The sequence below is a fragment of the Oncorhynchus mykiss genome, chromosome 17 (assembly GCF_057628025.1).
Source record: "Oncorhynchus mykiss isolate SJ-2025 chromosome 17, ASM5762802v1, whole genome shotgun sequence".
Classification (NCBI taxonomy): Eukaryota; Metazoa; Chordata; class Actinopteri; order Salmoniformes; family Salmonidae; genus Oncorhynchus; species Oncorhynchus mykiss.
In genome coordinates this window covers 1-17500 of record NC_143038.1, presented here as the reverse complement: position 1 = coordinate 17500, position 17500 = coordinate 1, and the positions used below count along the sequence as shown (strand labels likewise).

The 17500-nt window shown below is 46.1% G+C and overlaps 1 protein-coding gene across 1 annotated transcript in view; it reads left to right on the top strand.

Moving 5' to 3' along the window:
- LOC118940348 (voltage-dependent P/Q-type calcium channel subunit alpha-1A-like) overlaps nucleotides 1–15604 on the top strand; it is a gene marked incomplete at its 3' end in the record, with an annotated part of 236254 nt that extends 220650 nt beyond the window's left edge. Inside the window, 7 exon segments of the mRNA XM_090204325.1 lie at nucleotides 564–670; nucleotides 7464–7517; nucleotides 8736–8892; nucleotides 11887–12446; nucleotides 13545–13849; nucleotides 14023–14161; nucleotides 15475–15604. Coding sequence (XP_090060451.1) covers nucleotides 564–670; nucleotides 7464–7517; nucleotides 8736–8892; nucleotides 11887–12446; nucleotides 13545–13849; nucleotides 14023–14161; nucleotides 15475–15604 — 1452 coding nt within the window.
- Between the last annotated feature and the right edge of the window lie 1896 nt (nucleotides 15605–17500).

The following is a 17500-nucleotide window of genomic DNA, read 5'->3' as shown; positions in this document are numbered from 1 at the left end:
CTTTCAACAAGGATTTCTGGAAAACTAGGGAATTTTGTGAATTATACTGTACTGTTTTACTCTTCTACTGAGCCTGCCTACCACTGACTGGACCAGGCGATAGACCTTATCATACATTGTTAATTGACCAATGTTCGACACCCCACTAGCTGTCAAAGATAGAACACACAGACTGAATAAGGTCTATTTCATATGGCTAATGCTCTCTCTTTCTCTCTCTCGCTCTTTCTCTCTCTCGCTCTTTCTCTCTCTCTCTTTCTCTCTCTTGCTCTTTCTCTCTCTCTCTTTCTCTCTCTCTCTCTTTCTGTCTCTCTCTTTCTCTCTCGCTCTTTCTTTTCTTCTCACTTTCTCTCTCTCACTTTCTTTCTTTCTCTCTCTCTCTCTCTCTCTCTCTATTTCTCTCTCTCTCTCTCGCTCTCTATTTCTCTCTCTCTCACTTTCTCTCTCTATTTATTTCTCTCCCTCCCTCCCTCCCTCCCTCCCTCCCTCCCTCCTTCCCTCCTCCCTCCCTCCCTCCCTCCCTCCCTCCCTCCCTCCCTCCCTCCCTCCCTCCCTCCCTCCAGGATGAGGAGGAGCAAGAAGAGGCAGCTAATGCCAAGACAACCCTGCAGAAGGCCAAGGAGGTGGCTGAAGTTAGTCCTCTGTCTGCCGCTAACCTCTCCATCGCTGCGTGAGTAGAGTACACATCTATCTATCTATCTATCTATCTATCTATCTATCATCTATCTATCTATCATCTATCTATCTATCTATCTATCTATATATCTATCTATCTATCTATCTATCTATCTATCTATCTATCTATCTATCTATCATCTATCTATCTATCATCTATCTATCTATCTATCTATCTATCTATCTATCTATCATCTATCTATCTATCTATCTATCTGTCTGTCTGTCTGTCTGTCTGTCTGTCTGTCTGTCTGTCTGTCTGTCTGTCTGTCTGTCTGTCTGTCTGTCTGTCTGTCTGTCTGTCTGTCTGTCTGTCTGTCTGTCTGTCTGTCTACAGTGCATTCCGAAAGTATTCAGATCCCTTTACTTTTTCACATTTCTTACATTACAGCCTTGTTCTAAAATGGATTTAAAAAAAAGAATCCTCATCAATCTACACACAACAGCCCATAATAACAAGCGAAAACAGGTTTTTAGAATGTAAATACCTTATTTACATAAGTATTCAGACCCTTTGCTATGAGACTCGAAATTGAGATCAGGTGCATCCTGTTCCATTGATCAGCCTTGATGTTTCTACAACTTGATTGGAGTCCACCTGTGGTAAATTCAATTGATTGGACATGATATGGAAAGGTGCACACCTGTCTATATAAGGTCCCACAGTTCACAGTGCATGTCAGAGCAAAATAAAACAAGCCGTGAGGTCAAGGAATTGTCATAGAGCTCCGAGACAGGATTGTGTCGAGGCACAAATCTGGGGAAGGGTACCAAACAATTTCTGCAGCATTGAAGGTCCCCCAAGAACACAGTGGCCTCCATCATTCTTAAATGGAAGAAGTTTAGAACCACCAAGACTCTTCCTAGAGCTGGCCCCCCGGCCAAACTGAGCGATCGGAGGAGAAGGGCCTTGGTCAGGGAGGTGACCAAGAACCCGATGTTCACTCTGACAGAGCTCCAGAGTTCCTCTGTGGAGATGGGAGAACTTTCCAGAAGGACAACCATCTCTGCAGCACTCCACCAATCAGGCCTTCATGGTAGAGTGGCCAGATGGAAGCCACTCCTCAGTAAAAGACATGACAGACTGCTTGGAGTTTGCCAAAATGCACCTAAAGGACTCTCAGACCATGGCAAACAAGATTCTCTGGTCTGATGAAACCAAGATTGAACTCTTTGGCCTCAATGCCAAGCGCAACGTCTGGAGGAAACCTGGCACCATCTGCACGATGAAGCATGGGAGACTAGTCAGGATCGAAGGAAAGATGAACGGAGCAAATTACAGAGAGATCCTTGATGAAAATCTTTCCAGGGGGCTCAGGACCTCAGACTGGGGCGAAGTATCACCTTTCAACAGCACAACAACCCTAAGCACACGCAGGAGTGGCTTCAGGACAAGTCTCTGAATGTCCTTGAGTGGCCCAGCCAGAACACGGACTTGAACCTGATGGAACATCTCTGGAGAGACCTGAAAATAGCGGTGCAGCTTGAGGGGATCTGCAGAGATTAATGGGAGAAACTCCCCAAATACAGGTGTGCCAAACTTTATTCCCAAGAAGACCCAAACGTTATTCCAAGAAGACTCGAGGCTGTAATCGTTACCAAAGGTGCTCCAACAAAGTACTGAGTAAAGGGTCTGAATACTTATGTATATGTGATATTTGCATTTTTTTTTTATACATTTGCAAAATGGCTGTAATGTAACAAAATGTGGAAAAAGTGAAGGGGTCTGAATACTTTTTGAATGCATTGTATCTATCTATATATCTATCTATCTATATTCTATCCATCTATCTATATTCTACCTATCTATCCATCTATCTATATTCTACCTATCTATCCATCTATCTATATTCTACCTATCTATCCATCTATCTATATTCTACCTATCTATCTATCTATCTATCTATCTATCTATCTATATTCTATCCATCTATCTATATTCTACCTATCTATCCATCTATCTATATTCTACCTATCTATCTATCTATCTATATTCTATCCATCTATCTATATTCTATCTATCTATCTATCTATCTATCTATCTATCTATCTATACTTTATCATCTATCTATCTATCTAATTCTATCTGTCTATTTTCTATCTATATTATATACATCTATCTATCCATATTCTATCTATATTCTATCTATATTCTATCTATATTACATCTATCTGTCTGTTGCTAGATCTGTGGTTATTTCAGTTGTGTCACATATGAAAGCAAATATACTGATACACTGGAAACACACACACACACACACACACACACACACACACACACACACACACACACAGTACATCAGTACTCAGTCTAATGTACACTCCAACACTCTACTCAATCCGACCAACACACACTTCAAGACGCTCACTCCATCTCCCACTCGACCTAAATCTCCGTAGCCACTGACCTAGGCTTCTTCAACTTTAATCACAGTCATCATCAAGAGAGGTACAAGGTTAAATACACTTCAGTAATTATGAGAAGGAGGTTAAATACACTATACTAGTTATGAGAAGGAAGCATAGTTAAATATACTAGTTTGAGCTTCGAGGAGTGGCAAGGTCCCATAAAAAAACATACGAAGCATCATCAAATTTGACAGTGAGTGAGTGCACTAAAACGTAATTCCACCCTAATTCCATTCAGAGTCAATGGAAACGAGCTAAGTGGCTACGCGGCAACACTAGCGGGCAAAGACAGACTACAGCCAGAAGAATGGCATCTTCTTATCATCAAAGACAGTGACAGGAAAAGGAAATAGTTTCTACTGAAATTCTGTGGCCCTTTGAAATGTTTGATGTGCCCTTTTGTGTGTGTGTGTTCCATTGTCTGCTGTTTCTGCAAGGAGAAGCAGATTTTACATAAGCCCCTCCAGGCCTTTATAAAAAGTCCTTACCCGGTGCTCTGCGCCTGTCTTAGTGTTTTTTACCCGGAGAACAATAGGTTTAGTCATGTCTTAGAGGACGTAGGGGATGGGGATGGGACGGTGTGTGTACATTTCCCTGCTATACATGAACAATACTGTATTAAGATACTGTTTATCAAGACTTCATGTTACACAATATGACAGGCTGCATTTACACAGGCAGCCCAATTCTGATCTTCTGACCAATCAGATCAGCTCTTTTGGGCAAAAGATTAGACTTGGGCTGCCTGTGTAAATGCAGCCATAGACACACATTCAAGGTGCCATATATCAGATGCTAATGCCTTTGACTTTGTGGTGGTGATTTAAACAGAGGCACAAACACATTACTCCAACAACTAACCCCCTCCAAACACTCTTCTAAATGTTGTCGTAGGACCAGTATCGCAATACTACGACACCTGATTTTCCATGGCAGGAAGGAAAACAGAAAGCAGACTAAACTCTTTGGTCCTGTAAAATGTAGTGTGCTGTAGCTTGAAATAGAAACATGTGACTCCGGGTGACATCGTAAGGCTGTTTGTTTCCAACATGAGAAACTTACATTTGTTTTACCAAATTTCTATCCGCATGTTAAATGTGCAACCAGATGGAAAACAACTCTAGACCACCTTTACTCAACACACAGAGACGCGTACAAAGCTCTCCCTCTCCCTCCATTTGGCAAATCTGACCATAATTCCATCCTCCTGATTCCTGCTTACGAGCAAAAATGTAAGTAGGAATCACCAGTGACTCAGTCAATAACAAAGTGGTCAGATGAAGCAGATGCTAAACTACAGGACTGTTTTGCTATCACAGACTGGAATATTTTCTGGGATTCTTCCGATGGCATTGAGGAGTACACCACATCAGTTACTGGCTTTATCAATAAGTGCATCGAAGACGTCGTCCCCACAGTGACCGTACATACATACCCCAACCAGAACACATAGATTACAAGCAACATCCGCACGAAGCTAAAGGCTAAAGCTGCCACTTTCAAGGAGCGGGACTCGAACCCGGAAGCTTATAAGAATTCCCGATATGTCCTCCGACAAACCATCCAATAAGCAAAGTGTCAATAGAGGACGTACTACACCGGCTCCGACGCTCGTTGGATGTGGCAGGGCTTGAAAACCATTTCAGACTACAAAGGGAAGCACAGCCTAGAGCTGTCCAGTAACACGAGCCTACCAGACTAGCTAAACTACTTCTATGCTCGCTTCGAGGGAAATAACACTGAAACATGCATGAGAGCACCAGCTGTTTTGGACGACTGTGTGATCATGCCCCCCGCAGGGGGCCGCTGGGCCAGATGGATTACCAGGACGTGTACTGCGAGCATGCGCTGACCAACTGGCAAGTGTCTTTACTGACATTTTCAACCTCTCCCTGTCCGAGTCTATAATACCAAAATATTTTAAGCCGAACACCATAGTCCCTGTGCCCAAGAACACTAAGGTAACCTGCCTAAATGACTACTGACCCGTAGCACTTTGTAGCCATGAAGTGCTTTGAAAGGCCCACATCAACGCCATAATCCCAGACAGTCTAAACCTTCTCCAATGTGCATACCGCCCTAACAGATCCAGAGATTATGCAATCTCTATTTCACTCCACACTGCCCTTTCCCACCTGGACAAAAGGAGCACCTATATGAGAATGCTATTCATTGACTACAGCTCAGCATTCAACACCATAGTGCCCACGAAGCTCATCACTAAGCTAAGGACCCTGGAACTAAACACCTCCCTTTGCAACTTGATCCTGGACTTCCTGACAGGCCGGTCCCAGATGGTATGGGTAGGCAACAACACATCCGACACACTGATCCTCAACACAGGGGCCCCTCAGGGTGCATGCTCAGTCCCCTCCTGTACTCCCTCTTCACTCATGACTGCATGGCCAGGCACGACTCCAACGCCATCATTAAGTTTGCAGATGCACAAAAGTGGTAGGCCTGATCACCAACAACGACGAGACAGCCTACAGGGAGGAGGTCAGAGACCTGGCCGTGTGGTGCCAGTGCAACAACCTCTCCCTCAACGTGATCAAGACAAAGGAGATACTGTGGACTACAGGAATGGAGGACTGAGCACGCCCCCCATTCTCATTGACGGGACTGTAGTGGAGCAGGTTGAGAGCTTCAAGTTCCTTGGTGTCCACATCATCAACAAACTAACATGGTCCTAGCACACCAAGACAGTTGTGAAGAGGGCATGACAAAACCTATTCCCCCTCTAAAGATCGAAAAGATTTGGCATGGGTCCTCAGATCCTCAAAAGGTTCTACAACTGCACCATCGAGAGCATCCTTGCTGGTTGCATCACTACCTGGTATGGCAACTGCTCGGCCTTCAACCGCAAGGCACTACAGAGGGTAGTGTTTACGGCCCAATACGTCACTGGGGCCAAGCTTCCTGCCATCCAGGATCTATATACCAGGCGGTGTCAGAGGAAGGCCCTAAAAATTGTCAAAGACTCCAGCCACCCTAGTCATAGACCGTTCTCTCTGCTACCGCATGGCAAGCGGTACCGGAGTGCCAAGTCTAGGTCCAAGAAGGCTTCTAAACAGCTTCTACCCCCAAGCCATAAGACTCCTGAACATCTAATCAAATGGCTACCCAGACTATTTCCATTGCCCCCCCCCCCCCCATTTACACCGCTGCTACTCTCTGTTATTATCTATGCATAGTCACTCTACCTACATGTACATATGGGGCGGCAGGTAGCCTAGTGGTTAGAGCGTTGGACTAGTGACCGAAAGGTTGCAAGATCTAATCCCCGAGCTGGGGATTCTGCCCCTGAACAAGGCAGTTAACCCACTGTTCCTAGAACGTCATTAAAAATAAGTATTTGTTCTTAACTGACTTGCCTAGTTAAATAAAGGAAAAATTACCTTGACTAACCAGTGCCCCTGCACACTGCTCTTCAACTACTTGTAACTTTTATTTCTTATTCATATTTTTTAAAACTGCATTGTTGGTTAGGGGCTTGTAAGTAAGCATTTCACTGTTGTATTCGGCGCATGTGACTAATAAAATGTCATTTGGTTTGAAGTGGCTTTATGTTTTGTTTTCTTGTGAGACTGGTATCATGACAACCCTAGTTTAAAGGTTATTTAAACATGGGAAAGTTGTAGCAACGCTGTTTTTATACACGCCACCTACCGGAAACTAACCCTCCTCCAAACCAACCCCCCCTTCTTCCTACACGAACACACTAACTCACTCTTCTAAACGTTGTCTAAAGGTTATTTAAACATGGGAAAGTTGTAGCAACGCTGTTTTTATACACGCCACCTACCGGAAACTAACCCTCCTCCAAACCAACCCCCCCTTCTTCCTACACGAACACACTAACTCACTCTTCTAAACGTTGTCTAAAGGTTATTTAAACATGGGAAGGTTGTAGCAACGCTGTTTTTATACACGCCACCTACCGGTAACCAACCCTCCTCCACCAACCCCTCCTTCTTCCTACACGAACACACTAACTCACTCTTCTAAACGTTGTCTAAAGGTTGTCTGAAGGTTCTGTAAATGTTCTGAGAAGGTTTATCACATCTTCTTACACTAACTGCCAGGACTCACTCTTTCACTCTTGTGAATGTTGTATATAGTAGAGGTGGAGGGAGGACATTGTTTTTATTCGATTCACCTTCCTAACACCCCTATTTCTCATGACACTAACAACACTCTGAGCACACTCACTCTTCTCAACGTTGTGGAAACGTTGTGGACAGAAAGAAAAAAAAGGAAATGTTGTGAGAAGGTTGTATATAAACGTTGTGTACGGTAGAAGTGGTGGGAGGAAGGTTGTGGCGGCGTTGTTTTTATGTCGGCTGTGTCGCTCCCTCCCCTCCTTGTCTCCTCTTCAGAGTGACAGTAACAAAAACTGAGCGTATCGATGCCACAGAGAATGTGCTTGACTGGTATTTACTCGTTTATCTCATTTTACACTTTACTTTTTTATTTTTTACTTTTCATGTGATCCTTTCCTCATCCATCTTTTTCTGGTGTTGTTTTTCCTTTATTTTTGAAGTTTGTGTCGTTCTTTTGTTCGTGTCGTTTTTTCAGTCTGTCTTTCCGTGCTGTTTCATGATTTAGGGTTGCAACATTCTAAAAACCTCCGGGGTTAAAAAAATACATATATTTGAACATTTCCAGTTGGAATATTCCAGTTGGGGTTTCTGGAAAACCTGGGAACTTTGGGAACGTTTTTGGGTTTTGCCAATCCTAATTCCTGATCCTTGTTTTGGTGTTTGTTTGTTCACCTCTGGCTGGCTGTCATTTTGTTAGTAGGTGTGATAAGCTGGCTAGCTGGGGTTGTTGGGGTCAATTCCAGTTTCAATTCAGTAGATTCAAAAGGATGAATTGAAATGTCATATTTGAATTGAAAACTGACCATTCTTTTCTATGAGGATTTGTCATCATTCACGTCTAGAATGATCTGAAATATCTGAATCGTTGGAGGTAAGAGGTGTTAGTGAGGTACTCAAGGGGAAGTACAGGAGGGGTCATTTGGGAGGGGGGTGGGTGTGCAGTTGAGGGGGGGCTGAAGGCTGTAACACATTTCACCCCCTACCTTCTCAAAAGTCCATGGCTATGTCTTCGTCTCTGTCTTTGTCTCGCAAGAAGGGAATCGTTTGTATATATTGAAACAAACTGTTTGAGATTTTGTTGATATAATGTTGGTAAAATAATGTGGTTGAAAATTCAACAAACAAAAAGGCTTATTCAACAAAATCTTGTAATAAACAATTTATGTGTAAAAACTACCTTAATAATTTGAGGTATCTGTCGATGTTTTGGCACTTCCATCATAATCATCTTCACCACCATCATCATCGTAATCATCATCATCATCACAGCAACCTCTGCAGTGTATTCCTATGTGGGCTACAAGGACTCTTCTCACTGGCTGTCTGTCTGCTGTTGGGTCTATGACATCATCGCTTAGGGGGGCTGGTAGAAAAAAAACGTCTAGTTATCTCTTCTATCTCGTCTAGCAACATTCACAACTGATCCCATTCTCCTCTCTTCTTTCTTATCCCTATCTTCCTCTCCGTATCTTCTTCTTCTACACTTCCCTCTCTCTCTCTCTCTTTTTATTTCTTCCTAATTTTCTTTCTTTTTTTCTCTCCCCACAGTAAGGAGCAGCAGAAGAATAATAAGGCTGGTGGTAAATCCGTGTGGGAACAGAGGACCAGTGAGATAAGGAGACAGAACCTGATGACCAGCAGAGAGGCCCTGTACAACGAGATGGACACGGAGGACTGGAAGGTCAGGGGAGAGGGGGAGGGAGAGGTGAGAGACACAGAACACTGGAAGGTCAGGGGAGAGGGGGAGGGAGAGGTGAGAGACACAGAACACTGGAAGGTCAGAGGAGAGGGGGAGGGAGAGGTGAGAGACACAGAACACTGGAAGGTCAGAGGAGAGGGGGGGGGGGAGAGGTGAGAGACACAGAACACTGGAAGGTCAGAGGAGAGGGGGGGGGGTGAGAGACACAGAACACTGGAAGGTCAGAGGAGAGGGGGGGAGAGGTGAGAGACACAGAACACTGAAAGGTCAGAGGAGAGGGGAGGGAGAGGTGAGAGACACAGAACACTGGAAGGTCAGAGGAGGGGGGGGAGAGGTGAGAGACACAGAACACTGAAAGGTCAGAGGAGAGGGAGAGGTGAGAGACACAGAACACTGGAAGGTCAGAGGAGAGGGGGGAGGGAGAGGTGAGAGACACAGAACACTGGAAGGTCAGAGGAGAGGGGGGGGGGGTGAGAGACACAGAACACTGGAAAGTCAGAGGAGAGGGGGGAGGGAGAGGTGAGAGACACAGAACACTGGAAGGTCAGAGGAGAGGGGGGGGGAGAGGTGAGAGACACAGAACACTGGAAGGTCAGAGGAGAGGGGGAGGAGAGGTGAAAGACACAGAACACTGGAAGGTCAGAGGAGAGGGGGGAGGGAGAGGTGAGAGACACAGAACACTGGAAGGTCAGAGGAGAGGGGGAGGGAGAGGTGAGAGACACAGAACACTGGAAGGTCAGAGGAGAGGGGGGAGGGAGAGGTGAGAGACACAGAACACTGGAAGGTCAGAGGAGAAGGGGGAGGGAGAGGTGAGAGACACAGAACACTGGAAGGTCAGAGGAGAGCGGGAGGAGAGGTGAGAGACACAGAACACTGGAAAGTCAGAGGAGGGGGGGGTGAGAGACACAGAACACTGGAAGGTCAGAGGAGAGGGGGGAGGGAGAGTTGAGAGACACAGAACACTGGAAGGTCAGAGGAGGGGGGGGGGGTGAGAGACACAGAACACTGGAAGGTCAGAGGAGAGGGGGGGGGAGAGGTGAGAGACACAGAACACTGGAAGGTCAGAGGAGAGGGGGGGGGGGTGAGAGACACAGAACACTGGAAGGTCAGAGGAGAGGGGGGGGAGAGGTGAGAGACACAGAACACTGAAAGGTCAGAGGAGAGGGGAGGGAGAGGTGAGAGACACAGAACACTGGAAGGTCAGAGGAGGGGGGGGAGAGGTGAGAGACACAGAACACTGAAAGGTCAGAGGAGAGGGAGAGGTGAGAGACACAGAACACTGGAAGGTCAGAGGAGAGGGGGGAGGGAGAGGTGAGAGACACAGAACACTGGAAGGTCAGAGGAGAGGGGGGGGGAGGTGAGAGACACAGAACACTGGAAGGTCAGAGGAGAGGGGGAGGAGAGGTGAGAGACACAGAACACTGGAAGGTCAGAGGAGAGGGGGGAGGGAGAGGTGAGAGACACAGAACACTGGAAGGTCAGAGGAGAGGGGGGAGGGAGAGGTGAGAGGTGAGAGACACAGAACACTGGAAGGTCAGAGGAGAGGGGGGAGGGAGAGGTGAGAGACACAGAACACTGGAAGGTCAGAGGAGAGGGGGGAGGGAGAGGTGAGAGACACAGAACACTGGAAGGTCAGAGGAGAGGGGGAGGAGAGGTGAGAGACACAGAACACTGGGAGGTCAGGGGAGAGGGGGAGGGAGAGGTGAGAGACACAGAACACTGGAAAGTCAGAGGAGAGGGGGGGGAGAGGTGAGAGACACAGAACACTGGGAGGTCAGAGGAAAGGGGGGAGGGAGAGATACAGAACACTGGAAGGTCAGAGGAGAGGGGGGAGGGAGAGATACAGAACACTGGAAGGTCAGAGGAGAGGGGGGAGAGAGGTGAGAGACACAGAACACTGGAAGGTCAGAGGAGAGGGGGGGGGGAGGTGAGAGAGACAATAAAACACTTCACAGTCCTTTTTTACTGTCTAGTTATGCATGTCAGTACAGTGTAACTTCAACAATAACTAATCTTACAGTGTAAATGTAGTGTAAAAAATAGTAACTGAGATTGTAGTACTGTACTGAATGATTACACAGTAATAACAACACTGTAGTGTAAATGTTACCCATAGAGTCTCAGATAAACGCATACTGTGTATATACAGTACCAGTCAACAGTTTTAGAACAACTACTCATTCAAGGGTTTTTCTTTATTTTTACTATTTTTACATTGTAGAATAACAGTGAACACATCAACACTATTAAATATCACATACGGAATCATGTAGTAACCAAAAAAGTGTTAAACTAAATATAAAAATATAAAAATATATTTTATAATTGAGATTCTTCAAATAGCCCCCCTTTGCCTTGACGACAGCTTTGCACCCTCTTGGCATTTGCAAGACTTTTATTTATTTTACTGTGTCAGTATTTCAACGTTGTAAATGTTCTGCCGCAAAACTGGTGGCTGTTGTGAAAAAGGTCAACAGTTGGAAGAGTTGCAGAGTAAATAGAAAATAACGCCGTTGTTGATGAAGTGCTTTTTCCATTCACTAGGCTCTTTTCTCTTGAACCATATGGTCTATCCACTAGAAACTTATGGACAATATGTGAATACATGTTTTATTACGTTATTCAGGTCTGAATGACCAAAGTTACCATAGATTGTCATAGATTACCTGTTAATTACCAAAATTACAGACAATTCCGGTAACTTTGGTAAATTACTGGTAGCTATTGGTGCCAAAAATGTCCCACTAGTTACATCCACAAATAGAACCTTTGGTGACAAAATGGCAGACTGTTTGCTAAACTCTGCACATCTCTGGTTCTAGGAGTCGGGCTCAGGAAAGGAGAAAGGATTTAAGTTAGAAGAGAATAAACATAGGGTTTTCTTTATTTATGGAAGAATCTTAACTTGAGGTCCACGTGTTGTTTGCCTATATAAAGTAACTTATTGATCCGGTTTCAGAAGATAACATCATTACCATCCTTAACCCCCTCCCTCCCCAGGTGTCGTACCCCCATCGTGCGGGGGACATGAAGACCCACCTGGACCGTCCGCTGGTGGTCAACCCCCAGGACAACCGCAACAACAATACCAACAAGACCCGGCCCGGAGAGCCCCCTCTAGACCCGCAGGACACCCTGGGCCAGCAGAGGGCTGAAGAATACATCAGACGCCAGGCCTGCTACCATCAGAGATACAGGGGGGGTGAACCAAGGGGAGGTAGTGGCCCAGAGAGAGAGGCCCGCCTGGGGCACGGGGGGAGCAGATTGTCCCTGCAGACGCTGGAGGGTATTGAAGAAAGAAGGGAACATGGAAGGAGATGTAGGCATAAAGAAGGGAAGGAGGGGAGGAGTATGTCACCGCATTATAGCGAGGGAGGAGTGGGGGATGAGAAGAGGAGGCACAGGAGGGTTAGGAGGGAGGGGGAGGAGGGAGGGAGAAGGCATAAGTGTAAGGGGACAGAAGGGGTAGTGGTAGGGGAGGGGGGTGAGGTAGAGGGGGAGGGGAGGAGGCCGAGGCGTCATCGGCATGGAGAGAGGAGCCGACAGCATCGAGTTAGAAAGTGAGTGACAGAGGATCCCTGTGTCTGTGTCTGAATCTGTCAATATCAAACCTAATGTTTCCTTTGGGGATCAACAGTATGTACACTACCGTTCAAACGTGTGGGGTCACTTACAAATGTCCTTGTTTTCCATGAAAACATACATGATATGAGGTGCAAAATGAATAGGAAATATAGTCAAGATGTTGACATGGTTATAAATAATGATTTTTAATTGAAATAGTAATTGTGTCCTTCAAACTTTGCTTTCGTCAAAGAATCCTCCATTTGCAGCAATTACAGCCTTGCAGACCTTTGGCATTCTAGTTGTCAAGTTGTTGAGATAATCTGAAGAGATTTCACCCCATGCTTCCTGAAGCACCTCCCACAAGTTGGATTGGCTTGATGGGCACTTCTTACCTACCATATGGTCAAGCTGCTCCCACAACAACAAATAGGGTTGAGATCCGGTGACTGTGCTGGCCACTCCCTTATAGACAGAATACCAGCTGACTGCTTCTTCCCTAAATAGTTATTGCATAGTTTGGAGCTGTACTTTAGGTCATTGTCCATTGGGCGGCAGGGTCACGGGTAGCCTAGTGGTTAGAGCGTTGGACTAGTAACCGGAAGGTTGTGAGTTCAAACCCCCGAGCTGACAAGGTACACATCTGTCGTTCTGCCCCTGAACAGGCAGTTAACCCACCGTTCCCAGGCCATCATTGAAAATAAGAATTTGTTCTTAACTGACTTGCCTGGTTAAATAAAGGTAAAAAATAAAATAAAAAAAAATTGTCTGTACGCCTATGTAGATATTCCATTAAAAATCTGCCAATTTCTGATCAATTTGATGTTATTTTAATGGACTTTTTTTTGTTGCTTTTATTTAAAAAGAAAAAGACATTTCTAAGTGACCCCAAACTTTTGAACGGTGGTGTAGAGTGCTATTGATTTGTCGAAGCCAGTGTCCTGTACTGTATGTCATTAAATAAGCAGCATAGTAACTATGTTTTTTCAAGATGTCACTGTTCTTGCGCCTGCCTCCCCCAAACTCTACCCCCTCTCACTCTTCCTCTCTTTCCCTCTCCCTCCCTCTTCTCCCACCCCCCATCCCTCCGTCAGAGACCACCACTGCAGTGGCCCCAACCTCTCCACCGCTCGGCCCATTCTCAGACAGGACAGTCAGTACAGGGAAGACCTAGACAACCTCCTCAACAACAGCAAACTACACGACCACACCCTCCACCCGCTGCCCCCAGACCACCCTGACCTTGTGAATAACCTCCTGAACCGCAGTGTGACAGCAGACACACACCACCATAGTATGGACAGTCTAATTCTGACCAGTATGGCCAAGCCGGCTCATACGGTCGTGGATATGATGCCTCCTGTCTATCCATATCCCTCCACCAATGCCATCCTGCAAGGTGGGTGGGTGTGTGTGGGGGAAGGCGGGGTGTGTGTGAGTTTATGTATGGGTGGTGAATGTACTATTTTGGATCATTCTAATACTTTGACACTCTCTCTTGACTCTCTTCAACTCTCTCTCTCTCTTCATCTCTCTCTCTCGCTCTCTCCTTTTTTCCTCTCTTCATCTCAGTGAACAAGAATGCTAACACAGACCAGAAAAAGAAGGATGAGGAGAAGAAGGAGGAAGAGGAGGATGAAGGGGGCGATGAAGATGGTCCCAAACCAATGCCCCCGTTCAGCTCCTGTTTCATACTGTCCACCACCAACCCGTGAGTGTGTGTGTGTGTGTACGTGGGTGTTGTACACTATATATACAGAAGTATGTGGACACCCCTTCAAATGAGTGGATGCAGCCATTTCAGCCATTTCAGACTCGGTGCTGACAGGTGTATAAAATCCACCGCCGAGTGCTGAAGCACGTAGAGCATAAAAATCATCTGTCCTCGGTTGCAACTCACTACCAAGTTCCAAACTGCCTCTGGAAGCAACATCAGCACAATAACTGTTCTTCAGGAGCTTCATGAAATGTGTTTCCATGGAAGAACAAGCCTAAGATCACCATGTGCAAGGCCAAGCGTCGGCTGGAGTGGTGTAAAGCTCAACAAGGACATCCCAGCCGGACAAACCCTCCCCTAACCCGGACAAACCCTCCCCTAACCCGGACAACGCCTCCCCTAACCCGGACAAACCCTCCCCTAACCCGGACAAACCCTCCCCTAACCCGGACAACGCTGGGCCAATTCTGCGCCTCCTCATGGGTCTTCCGGTCGTGGCCGGCTGCGACACAGCCCGGGACCGAACTCGGATCTGTAGTGATGCCTCTAGCACTGCGATGCAGTGCCTTAGACCGCTGCACCACTCGAGAGGCTGTGAAGGAATATCTTAACGCTACAGCATACATTCTAGACGATTCTGTGCTTCCAACTTTGTGGCAACAGTTTGGTTAAGGCCCTTTCCTGTTTCATCATGACAATGCCCCTGTGCACAAAGTGTTGTCCATACAGAAATGGTTTGTTGAGATCGGTATGGAAGAACTTAACTGGCCTGCACAGAGCCCTGACCTCAACCCCATCGAACACCTTTGGGATGAATTGGAACGCCGACTGCAAGCCAGGCCTAATCGCCCAACATCAGTACCCGACCTCACTAATGCTCTTGTGGCTGAATGGAAGCAAGTCCCCGCAGCAATGTTCCAACATCTAGTGGGAAGCCTTCCCAGAAGAGTGGAGGCTGTTATAGCAGCAAAGGGGGACACCAACTCCTTATTAATGCCCATGATTTTGGAATGAGATGTTCGAGTAGAAGTCCACCTACTTTTGGTCATATGGTGTATGTGTGATAGAGAGAGAAGTTATGTTCCATTCAGGAAACGGAAGAGGGGAGTACCAGTCCAATCTTAACCACACAGAACGGAGCACAGACAAAGTTCCCAGATGCGTAGTCCATTTGGTCAAATGTTGGAACATGAAAGGAGCCCCATGATTCCTGGAAAAATAAGACAGAGTAACAAGCTAGCTACACAGACTATTGAAACAGCATGCATCACTTTGTGGGTGCGTTGTATTGTGTGTGTGTGTTGCAGGTTCCGTAGGTGCTGCCACTACATCCTGACCAGGAAGTACTTTGAGTTCAGTATCCTGTCTGTGATCGCAATGAGCAGCATCGCCCTGGCTGCAGAGGACCCTGTCTGGCCTGAGTCACCAAGCAACCAAGTGAGACAACACACATCTTTCTGTTTCTCTCCCGTGCTTTTCTTTCTATCCAGCTGTCTCTGTTGGTCTTTCCACTCGTGTTGTGTGTGTATATTTCTCTGAATTGCCTCTCAACAACATGAGACAACACCTCTGCACTTGTCTGTCTGTCTTTGTATCTCTGTCTGTGTTTTCACCAATGTGAGACACCTCTACGCCTGCCTCGCTCACTCTTTCACTGTTTCTCTGTCTCTCTATATATCTTTCTCTCTGTCTCTGTCTCTGTCTCTCTATATATATTTCTCTCTGTCTCTGTCTCTGTCTCTCTATATATCTTTCTCACTGTCTCTGTCTCTGTCTCTCTCTGTCTCTGTCTTTCTCTGTCTCTCTCTGTCTCTCTCTGTCTCTCTCTGTCTGTCTCTGTCTCTCTCTCTGTCTGTCTCTGTCTCTCTCTCTGTCTGTCTCTCTCTGTCTCTCTCTGTCTGTCTCTCTCTGTCTCTCTCTGTCTGTCTCTCTCTGTCTGTCTCTGTCTCTCTCTCTCTGTCTCTCTCTCTGTCTGTCTCTCTCTGTCTCTCTCTCACTGTCTCTCTCTCTAAATGAACTGATTCCCCAAAAACATTTCCACTGCATTTCAGCCCTGCCACAAAAGGACCAGCTGACATCATGTCAGTGATTCTCTCGTTAACACAGGTGTGAGTGTTGACGAGGACAATGCTGGAGATCACTCTGTCATGCTGATTGAGTTTGAATAACAGACTGGAATCTTCAAAAGGAGGGTGGTGCTTGGAATCATTGTTCTTCTTCTGTCAACCATGGTTACCTGCAAGGAAACACATGCCGTCATCATTGCTTTGTACAAAAGGGCTTCACAGGCAAGGATATTGCTACCAGTAAGAGTTCACCTAAATCAACCATTTATCGGATCATCAAGAACTTCAAGGAGAGCGGTTCAATTGTTGTGAAGAAGGCTTCAGGGCACCCAAAAAAGTCTGGCAAGCGTCAGGACCGTCTCCTAAAGTTGATTCAGCTGCGGGATCGGGGCACCACCAGTACAGAGCTTGCTCTGGAATGGCAGCAGGCAGGTGTGAGTGCATCTGCTCGCACAGTGAGGCGAAGAGTTTTGGAGGATGGCCTGGTGTCAAGAAGGGCAGCAAAGAAGCCACTTCTCTCCAGGTAAACATCAGGGACAGACTGATATTCTGCAAAAGGGACAGGGATTGGACTGCTGAGGACTGGGGTAAAGTCATTTTCTCTGATGAATCCCCTTTACGATTGTTTGGGGTATCCGGAAAAAAGCTTGTCTGGAGAAGACAAGGTGAGCGCTACCGTCAGTCCTGTGCCATGCCAACAGTAAAGCATCCTGAGACTATTCATGTGTGGGTTTGCTTCTCAGCCAAGGGAGTGGGCTCACTCACAATTTTGCCTAAGAACACAGCCATGAATAAAGAATTGTATCAACACATCCGTCGAGAGCAACTTCTCCCAACCATCCAGGAACAGTTTGGTGATGAACAATGCCTTTTCCAGCATGATGGAGCACTTTGCCATAAGGCAAAAGTGAAAACTAAGTGGCTCGGGGAACAAAAAAACTATATTTTGGGTCCATGGCCAGGAAACTCCCCAGACCTTAATCCCATTGAGAACTTGTGGTCAATCCTCAAGAGGTGGATGGACAACCAAAAACCCACAAATTCTGACAAACTCCAAGCATTTATTATGCAAGAATGGGCTGCCATCATGTGGCTCAGAAGTTGATTGACAGCATGCCAGGGCATAATACAGAGGTCTTGAAAAAGAAGGGTCAACACTGCAAATATTGACTCTTTGCATCAACTTCATGTAATTGTCAATAAAAGCCTTTGACACTTATGATATGCTTGTAATTATACTTCAGTATTCGATAGTAACATCTGACTA